The sequence below is a fragment of the Chinchilla lanigera genome, unplaced genomic scaffold (assembly GCF_000276665.1).
Source record: "Chinchilla lanigera isolate Chin_1 unplaced genomic scaffold, ChiLan1.0 scaffold00145, whole genome shotgun sequence".
Lineage (NCBI taxonomy): Eukaryota > Metazoa > Chordata > Mammalia > Rodentia > Chinchillidae > Chinchilla > Chinchilla lanigera.
In genome coordinates, this window is record NW_004955546.1 from 2,665,213 (window position 1) to 2,675,780 (window position 10,568).

A 10,568-nucleotide genomic window follows, 5' to 3' on the forward strand; every position below is an offset into this window, starting at 1 on the left:
TTAGTTTTATGATGGTAAGAAACTAAAGGTGATTACCAGAAGAAATTGGAGATCAATGGCAAAACTTTTTTTAACCCTTATTATTTTTTATAACCGGAACTCTAACTCTTTCATTAAACATTAAAAAGTTTAATATAATTTTTAAAGTTAAAACAAACTTTTATTTCCTAAATTTCAGGCATTCACATCTTTTATGATTTTTGTTGTATGTGCCTACTCTAGCTTGTCAAATTTCAATAAACATTTTTAAAACCTAAATCTATTTGCTTAACAATGTACAGTGTTTATAGTTATATTTTCCTGATACACAATAAAATACAAATAATTACTACAAGTGTTTATCCTTGTAATACCTAAAAGCATCTCATGTTCCAGGAGTGGTACAGGGGTCATATTTACACTTAAATACAAAATTTGATTATCATGATAGCTGAAAACCATATTAAATGTGAAGTGCTAAGCAGCCAGAGAAAGGCCATTTCAGCTCACTTGGCTGTACACCCTGCTTCAAAGTGAGCTGTTTCAAAAACTTATAGCCCAACAACCATTGACACTCCTTCCTGTACAGAAAGCGAAACCATTCCATAGAGGAAGTGAGACCATCCCATTGCTCCATGCCTCTGTCCTTATCTTACTGTAGGGATGACATGTATCGCCTGCCCGAAGGAGACAAAGAAAGCATGGTACTGTCCACTCTGACATTCCTTTCCTAGGCTTTGGGTCCAAGTCACGCCCTTCTTCCAGCTCAACCCTTTCCTTTAAAAACACTTCCTCTGCTCCCCTTTGTGGCTCTGCCTTTGCCTTGCCTATTGCTAGTATGTACTCTCTCTCTTTCAGCTTATTTAATAAATCTCTTTCCTTACTCTGATTTTGGTAAGTTCTTTTCCCACCCATATCACTGGCCTGTGAGTGTCTGCTGCACTCGGGGCCCGGGGTAGAGGCACACACAAAACCAGGACACAGGGGATGCAGAGCAGCAAGAGCCAAGTTTGCAACTGCAACTGCATACTGAAGTTTATTCTGTAAGAAGTTTTATAGCATACAAGTGTAGTTTTTCAGATAACATATGAGTACATACCGAGCCAAGTAATTGTTTTTCTGACAGTCTGTTCCAGGTGTGCTCTATAAACCAAGGTCTGTTGTTATCTTATTTTTCTAAAGCATGAGAAGCAGAAAGTTGTCACACCACCACAAGACTGCTCGGGACATTTTATTTTCTACAAGGCCGGGACATTCTATTTTAATCTACAAGGCCTCTGGCCACTTTCCCATATTGTGAAAGTCTAGCCAAGCAAGTTCTCAAGGTTTTGCGAGGGGAGAACATTTTCTCCTCAAGAGGCACAGGCATTCCAGTCCTCATCTCGACCCCAAGTAACCTGTGGCTCCGGCCCACACAAAGGGAGGGCCTAGGGGCCTGAGGATCCTGTGTTTCCCACACTGGCCCATTGCACTGTTGTCTCATATGACATTAAACATATATGAGAAAATGAAGGCCTGTCTTATGTGTCATAGTTAAGTCACAATATAAATTACACTGCTGAGCTAAAGGGAAAGGATTCTGTCCTTTTTGCTTCTTCGGAGGAGCTCAGTCTTTGCCATCATCTTTGGAGGTTCATCTCCACTTCTCCAAGGTTTCCAGTGCAGATCCTTCAGCTTTCAGAGAAGGACTCAGATCAGACTCTGCAGTGAGGTACAGGCCTTCAACTTTCAACTGGGCCCCCCGGCTCTCTAGCACACAGCCATTCTGCCTGCATCCACTCCTGGCTCCACAGGTGATCACTATAGGCCTACTTTGTTAAATCCTTCATATATGTGTGAATATATATTTTATATTAAATTTTTATATTAAATCTGTATATTTTACATTACAGCCAAGTGAGCTGTAGTGAACCTTATCTATTATTCTTTTTAAAAAATTCAGAAGTTGAATATAAGATAGGATTAACAACAACAAAAAACACATTTATAGTGGTATCTTGGTTCACAAACTCTATTCTCTCTACAACTCTGGTTGCAAAATGAACTAGAGAGCGGAACCAATTTCCCCATAAGGTTAACACTGAACTTAATCATTGAATTTGATTTTGTTCTCATCCAACTTGGTTTGCAACCAGAATTGTGGAATTGAGTTTTGGAACGTAGGTATCACCATATGTTATTATTGAGAAGTTGTCCAAGACAATTATTCAATTAATGTTTAAGCAGGGCCACACATAACGCCCTCTTCTAATAACTACACTGCAAAGACAGATGTGAAATCTCTGAAATTTGAATTGCACTGCATCTCTGTAAGACTCTAAAGCAAACAGAAATGCCTCTCAATGATAACTTCTCGAATTTAAGTGGGTTAGTAGTGAAAAGTGACTCATGGCTTAGTAGTGAAAAGACAAACAAAATCTTTGGTAAAACTTAAAAGAAGACATAAAATAATTTACTTGCAGAATGATTATACTTTGGTTCACCTGTCAGCATTCTACCCATGTAACTGAGTTCTTTATATTTTATATGTCTAAAACATGTTTTCTCAGTAAGAGAGGGAAAACTGAGTAACTCCTTACTACAGATAGAAGTACATGCATTAACCTATATGCATCCCTCTTCAGAAGTGTGCCTTTCACCCACTCAGTTTTCCCTTGTAGATGCGTTCTGTTCTAGCTCTCGTGGTGTTTTTCTCTACCAACACTCAATCTCTGCTGGACGTGAGGGAGTAGAAGGGAAAGTCTGTGTGGTCCCTGGCTCACACCCAGGGAAGACCCTTGGGGCCTGAAAAGAAGGCTTTTATACTGTTTTTGCAGCAGAATTAGTTTTATTTCATTCAAAAGTTTTATACGAGAAAATTTATTTCTGAAATAAAATTTATTGTAAACAATCAAGTTCATAGTGAAATTGAGTATTTATCTGCATTTCCTCTGGTTAAAGCACTCAACCTATAAGAAAAACAAATCATGCTGCCAAGTTCTGCTTTAAAGGTACCCATTTTTGGAAAACCAAAGTTGGTGTCTCTATTTAGTGGCAACAAGTAAAACTTTTAAAACTGTCATTTAAAAAGTAATATTTTAAGAAATATGTACTTGATGAACATGATGTGTTTTATAGAATGGATACATATCTGAATGCCAGTCTGAATATGAAAGATTTGTGTCAAAAACCACACTGGAAACCCAAATGCTCTTTTTATAAAAAGTCGTTTGAAATAAAACAGAACTTGCCAGTAACTATATAAACTTTCACACATGGAATTTGTGGAAAAAAAAAAAATGCCCACTTACACCCCCCGCAAAAGTGGTCCATTTCAGAACAGCCTTCACATGACCATGCATTCCGTATTGCTGGATGCTCAGTTACACTGCCAGTATTTGCTTCCTAAAAGGCATGTTTTGAAGAGTTGTCTAGTGAAACTGCAGTATCAAATATAAGACACTTAACACAGACATGCAATAACAAAGCTAAGACATTACAGTGTAAAGTTTTTACAACTACTTTTAAAACTTCTGATTCACCAAAAAAATAAAGACTTCGAATACAGTAGCATTTTCATCCTCCAACAGTATGCATTAGATGCTTTTGTTACGTGGCCAATCTTTTGGAGTCGAACAAAAATAATGCAGTCCAAACACCATTTCTTCTGTCAATATAATACGATTTCGCGAGCGGGTAGAACAGTAAGGTGCAGAGGAGGAGTTAAATTTTTGGAAGTTTTGGTGCTTTCACCACAGGATTTGCCTCCTGCAAGAACCTTCTCCCTGTACTCTTGTAATCATAGGTGCAGCCGTGAGTCTCTGCATAGCGATGAGATGCACAGAAGTTGTTTCCACATCTAGAGCACAGAAAGAGGGTGTGTGAATAGGCACGCTTCATGCAGGCCAGGAGACACCCTCTGGGTCTTTACCAATGTCAGTGTGGACACTCCCCTTTGACTCAAAAACAGAGATACCCCCCTCTAGAAGAACAAGCTGTCTACAAGTAGCAGTTTATAATAAAAAATCCATTATGGACTGAAACCACATTTAGCCATCATGAAGTAGCATCACTGCAAAAGCTGATAAACATGCCCTCTGTATTTTTTATTTGTTTGTTTTGAGGCAGGGTCTTGCTGTGTAGTACCGGTTGGCCTTGAATTCACTTATGTAGCCCAGACTAGCCTAGGACTCACAGCAATCCTCCTGCTTGAGTCTCCTGAGTGTTGGGATTACAGGCATGCACCACCATGCCTGGCAGTTTGCCATATCTCTTATACCTAGTAAACCTAAATGAAAGTCTGAGAAATACAGTCTTCTGAAAAAATTATGTTAAATATAGCTACTTCATGAAAAAATTAAAAAAAATTTACTAGGTAAAAGCTATTTCATTTGAACACAAGATACTCTAGAAAGTAGCAGTTATTTTCAGTGCCTGGCCTTGGCACAATTTAAGGCCAGACATAATTCTCCAAGATTTCAGTCAATACATAATTATGGGAAGAAAAAAAATTCTTTGCTTTTTTTTGTTGTTGTTTTTCTCTGGTACCAGGAATCTAACTCATGACCTTGCGCTTGCCAGGCAGGCGCTGTGCTGCTGAACTAAATCCCCAGCCCACAAAATTCTTTGCTTTAAAAAATTTATTATTTAAATTAAAAACTTATTATTTAACTGTTTTGAAATAACTGCACCATATAATTGTTAAAATTTGTAGTACATTAACTGTCAATTTAGTCTTTTTTGTTTTTTGAGTCAAGTTCTCACTATGTAGTCCAGGCTGGCCCTGAACTCACAGCGATCTTCCTGCCTCAGCCTCCCAAGTGCTGGGATTGTAGGCATGCGTACCATCACACCTGGTGCCAATCTGTCAATTTAAAATAACAGCATTTTGCAGGAGGCCTTCTTCTAAGGTAACATCCCAACAAAAGCCAAGCATATTTAACACAAAACAAAGGTTCTTGTTCCCACAGGCTCCAATCTCCTAGCTTATAGGACAGTGGGGGATCTGTTTTTGCCTCTTAGAAACTACTTGCTCTTTACTTTAGCCAATCAGGAATTCTACTGAGGGCTACTATGTGAACATCACCTTGATGTTGTAAGTGGCCAATTTAAATAATGCTTTATTTTGCATAATCCCCAGGCCGGGTCACCACCAAGAAAGCATCTCAGCCACTTGAGCTGGCCAACCTGCCTGCATTCGTAGCTAGTAGCCAGTCCTGTTTTCTTTCCACAAAGAAAACAATGTTTTGTTGTTGTCTTCTTCTTTGTTTGGAGAGGGGCTTTCATGGGTGGGAGGTGATGGGGGCATTCTCCTGTTCAGAGAAAGGGCACCTTGGTTAATAAGGCTTAAAATCTAAATGTGAACAGCTACTAGGCAAAGCACATTCCTCTCACAGTACACATCTCTGCCATAAAAATGTAATCTGTAGCATTTTCTACCTAAAAATTACTTAAAGAACCTATAAGAGAAGTTACAGAGCTCTGTTCTTAAGATTTACTCATTTTATACTGATGACACTACTTGTATACACTAATACTTTTCTGGTTGCACCTAAGGGTAATCAGCTCATATAAAATAAACCAAACCAAGCCTTGAAGAAAATCAAGAAAATTGTCTGGCTTAGAATAATACTTGATGAGCCCTTCGAGAATAATCTAGCTGTGATACAATCATCCTAGCCATGAAGAGGTATGTGAGGCCTGAGCTCAATATTTATTTGGCAGCTAAAGTCTCTGAAGATCTAGAAAACTAGATTTACAATTAATCAGTGTTATGCCTTTTGCCAAAGCCCAGATCAGGTGCTAGGTATTAAAGCATAAAGGAAGAGGACGGCTGCGGCTCCCTTCCTGGGAAAGTTGGCCAGCACATCTGTGAGGAGCCACTCCTGGTAAGAGATGCTCTGAGAGCGGCTATGTCCCTGTGCTGTGGAGGCCTGGTCTTTCTTTGATCAGACATAGCCAGCCTGTCTAAGAGAGACATGTTAGTCCAGGATTCTAAAAACTACTTGTCCAGGGCAATTCCTCCAACCCTAGCTCAGCCGCTGGAACTTAAGAATCACATGGCAATTCTGCAGCGAGCTCCTCCCAGACAAGAGCTGTGAATTTCAAATTTGGTTTTTTTCTTTATGTGTGTCCTACATGCCATTCACATAATCATTTCCTCAACTGGGAAAAAGCTTAGGGAGAGACTTTGCTCTATGCACACCATATAGATGCTCTCCCTCTTTTTCTGTGCATAATGGTGTGATTATTAGTCTCATCCTGTCTTCAGGTGACTTGCTGCTTCCTTACCTCCTCTTTTCCCTGCTGCTGTGCTGCTTCGGTTCATTCGTAGGCCAAGGGCAGACTGCAAGGAGAACACAAAACACCTGCAGAGGCGAGTCATCAGCAGGACAAGAGCAGCCAGATGCCAAACTCTGACTGCACAAAGGCATTACGGGCTTCCCTTTAACCTTATTTGATTTTTGTTTAACTAAATTAACTTGGAACCCAGTTCTCACTCCTAGCACCACTACATAGAGCCTATTATTATTCTTTTTTGTGACAGGGTCTTGCTCTGTAGTCAGGCTGGCCTTGAATTTGCAGTGACCCTGCCTTAGTCTCTCTACTGCTGGTATTACAGGCGTGCCTGGCCTAGTGTTTATTATTAATGTTTGAAAGACTAAAGTCTGATGGCTCAGATAAGAATTCTTACTTTGGGGAAAAACACGAATAAAAATACTTATCATTTAAGAAACTGATAACTTATTTATTTTCAATTACTATTCTCAATTCAGGACCAACACATTTAAAACTTAAGTTGGGCATGGTGGCAAATGCCTGTGTTCCTAGCAAGCACCTGGGAGGCTGAAGCAGGAGGATTCCTACAAGTTCAAGGCCAGCCTGGGCTACATAGTGAGTTCAAGTCCAGTCTAAACTACACAGCCAGACTGTCTCAAAAAACCAAAATCAAACCACAAATAAAATTTCATCATCAAATAGTCTGGCTACAAACTGGAAAAAAAAAAAATCCAACCTCAGACCTCCGTACGGCTACCAGAGGCCAGACTTTGAGCCTGCTGCCTCCTGTCCCAGCACTGCAGACAGGACTGCACTTACCGGGAAGGGCGAGGAGGGCTGGGCCCTGGTGGAGCCACACGGACTCGGAGTCTCTGGCTGAAGGCGTGAGCGGGGCGGGCGCAGTCGGCCCGGCCCTCGAGCGCTCTGCACCCCGTCCCTGCTGGCACTCCGTGCTAGAGAAGCCAGCAGCCCGACGTTGCTCACACGGCCCACTGGCTCCTTAACGGCCTTGTTGGCCATCTCTGTGATGTCCCGTGCCTCCACTCTGGAGATGACGTCGGGCCTCTTCCCTGGGGAGCGGACTTTCACCCCTCGACAGCCACAGCTGGTGGCGGCACTGGGGACAGTGGGCTCGGGGGCGGCTCTGCAGTCCCACACCCGGGGCTGTCTGTGCGGCTTCCCCGGGATCCCACTGTCCCCAGGACTCTGCGCTGCCACCCTGGGAGGGGACAGGGATGGGGACTGGGACACGGCGCTGTCCCTCTGCTTGCCCTGGATACCCATGCCACAGCCTGGCCCCGTTGTGCTCCCCTGGGCCTCTTCGGGGTGCAGCGCATTCTCAGGTGCGCACTGTTCGGGGCATGGGATCTCGAGGACAGAGTCATGCATGTCCTCAGTCACCAAGTTCCCCGTGGAGTGCTGGGTGCCCCAAAGCTGGGAGGGCCCTGGCAGTCGCCCTGGGCTCAGGGGCGTTAGTGCGGGCAGCAGCCTGGGGCGCGGGCCCACACCCGTGGAGCCGCTGACTGGTCGAGTGGCAGGCGGGTGAGGCTGCACCCTCAGGGCTCTCTTGGGCTGCAAGGAAACAACGCACACATGTTACTGAGGGTCCTTCTCTACTCTGTCAGAGAACAACAGAAGAAAGCACAAGACAGGATGTTGACATTTCATAACCTCAATGAACAATCTAAACGGTTTAAATCTTAAGAGTCTGATTGAGAATAATTGCTATTTTGCTTTGTTGGGTATAATTTTCTGAGGATGTTAGAGAAGAATACTTTTATTTCCCATAGTATTATTTCATGGGTTGAAAGAACACAGGTTGATTATAGGTGATAACACTGCTGGCCTATTTTCGATCCTGGACCATCTTTCCTGCCAGAATGAACAAGTGTTTTGAAAAGAGCTGAGGGGCCTCAGCTACTCTCCTGGAAGAAACTTGTGTTTCAGGAGGGCTATCCTGACCCTAATGGTGAGAGGGTGGCTTGTGCTCCAAGGTGGTGGCACAGACCCCTGATCCCAGCACTCTGGGAGGCTGAGGCAAGAGATGGCAAGTTCTATCTCAAAAAAATAAAATAAAATATGAAATGGGGCTGGAAATGTAGCTGGGAGCTAAGGCCCTGTGTTCAAGTACCCCCACTCCCCCCGCAAAAAAAAAGAGAGGAAGAAAAGAAAAAATAGTGGTTTGCATGTCACTTATGCCAACGGCTTGTACACACAATATGGTTCATGCTGAACACCTACTTTCTCTCAGGAGCCTGGAACACACACTCTAGGTCAGACTTTGACAGTCTGACCTAGACAGGCCCAGTGAGGGCTTTGTTGGCTCCCTGGCAGACAGCATCCGTTGGTGGATGAGCTAAGTACATGTTACAAGACCCTAGGAGGTCTGGGCCTGGCTTCCTCTGGATTTGGCTCCCTGTACCTTTTCCCTTTGTTGATTTTGCTTTGTATCCATTGCTGTACCAAAGCGTAGCCACAGTGTGACTATATCCTATGACTCTCCCTAGCAAATCATCAAACCTGGGAGTGCTCTTGGACCCACTGGCTCAAGGTTTTAATGAAAGTTCTGCAAAAATTCATGATCTTATGCGGAAAGTTGAGAATTAAAAGAAGATTTAACAAAATGGTAGCCAGCAGGGAATGGGATGGGGTGGAGTATTGGTGATAAACAAACACCCCTCTTACAAGAGAGAGAAAATATACTACGTTGTCAGGAAGTCCAGATAATCTGAGATATAGCATTGTGGCAAGGAGAGCAAGAGGAACTAAGAAGGAAAGGCCTGTGAAGATGACCCCGCTCCTGCTGCTGCTTTTGTGGTGGGGCCATTGCCAATCTGCAATTTTATATCCATCAAAAATATTCTTCAGAAGTGAGGGTTATGACTTCCAGGCTGTGGAAATATATTCTAGTTGCCTAAATCTGAACATGGCCATGCATCTTCCATCCCGTCCCCTTCTCCCCTGATTAAGCAACAATCTAAGCAAAGACCACTGCCTGGGAATGTGGCTCAGTGGGCAGGGCACTTGTCCTGCACCTGTGAGGCCCTGGCAAATTTGGAAGACTCATCTGCAAAGCCTATAGCTGAGGCAAGAAGGAAAATATGGAGCTTCAACCACCCCAAACTAAACCAAACCAAACTAAACCAAACAAGAGAAAGAGAGATGTTAAACTGCAGATGGAACAAAATAAGCCGGCAAAAGAAAAAAAAAATCCTACAGAAAACAGGCCTAAGACCCGTGATACCAAACATGGGCCACTAGGATGAAAAGGGCAATGAGAAATCAAGAAATCTTTCAGAGAACAAGGAGGAAGTTTCAGAGGCACAGCTTGTGGTGGAAGAGTTAACTGGAAGGAAAGGCACTTCCGTTTCAGAACATGAAGAGGAAGGTCAAGAAAGACGGAGGGAAAAGTAAAGATCCCAGAGGAACAGAAGTGAATCACAAAGCCTTCCTTCCAAAAGAGTGTCAGTGAATTAAACAGAAAACTCTTGTACTCTGGGAGGCTGAGGCAGGAGGACTGCAAGTTTGAGTCCAGTCTGGGCAATTTAGTGGCTGAGCGACACCCTGTCTCAAAATAAATATAAAAATTAAAAGGGGTGAGGATATACCTCAGTGTGAAGGCCCTGGGTTCAACCCTTAGTAACGCAAACAAAAAACAAAATACTTGCAATTTTCTAGAGAAAATAGTGTTTGCACCCTCCCCCTCACAGTACTGGGGATCTAAGCCAGGGGTACTCAGTCAGGAAGCCACATCTCAAGTCCTTTTTATTTGTTTGTCATTGAGATCGGGTCTCACTAAATTACCCATGTGGGCCTGGAACTTGTAATCTTCCTCACTCAGCCTTCTGAGCAACTAGGGTGGCAGATGTGAACGTCTGGGTAAGAAAGCGTTGTAAATAACATTACGGGAAAAAATTAGAAAATAAGCAGAAAAGGGCAGACCAAATGCACACAAAACTAATGAAATACATTATAAAATGAGAATTAGAACATTTCAGGTAGATTCACCAACACAATGGAGGAGAAAAAGACCCTAAAACAAACAGATGATAAAAACCTATATCACAGCCCTCCAATCTGAATTAAGTATTTTTTTTCTGTTTTTATTTTAAAGAGAATAAAAATTAAAAAAACATTAAAGACTATACAGAATTTTAAAACAAGATGATAGGAATCAATAATGGTTGTTATCTTCAAAGTAGTTGTTTAGATTATCAGATATAAACATGTAAAATTGGTCAAAAAATTAAGAAAAAAATTAAGCATTAAGTGTTCCTTTCAATAAACCAAATTAGTAGTTCAATTATCTTGGCTATCTTGTGTGTGTGTGT

At 42.3% G+C, this 10,568-nt stretch overlaps 1 protein-coding gene across 9 annotated transcripts in view; it reads right to left on the reverse strand.

The window, feature by feature from the left end:
* Nucleotides 1–969: 969 nt before the first annotated feature.
* Nucleotides 970–10,568, reverse strand: part of Zfand4 (zinc finger, AN1-type domain 4) — a 50,136-nt gene continuing 40,537 nt past the window's right edge. For 6 of the 9 annotated variants that reach the window (XM_005411807.2, XM_005411806.2, XM_005411805.2 and 3 more), the window contains 4 exons: nt 7,057–7,809; nt 6,250–6,304; nt 5,150–5,270; nt 970–3,817 (listed from right to left, as the gene is read on the reverse strand). In XM_005411807.2, the coding sequence (XP_005411864.1) occupies nt 3,682–3,817; nt 5,150–5,270; nt 6,250–6,304; nt 7,057–7,809 (1,065 nt within the window). In that variant the 3' untranslated portion in view covers nt 970–3,681. Of the gene's footprint in view, nt 3,818–5,145; nt 5,271–6,249; nt 6,327–7,056; nt 7,810–10,568 lie in introns of all 9 variants that reach the window. The other 3 variants (XM_005411809.2, XM_013508432.1, XM_013508430.1) reach the window with 3 other exon arrangements.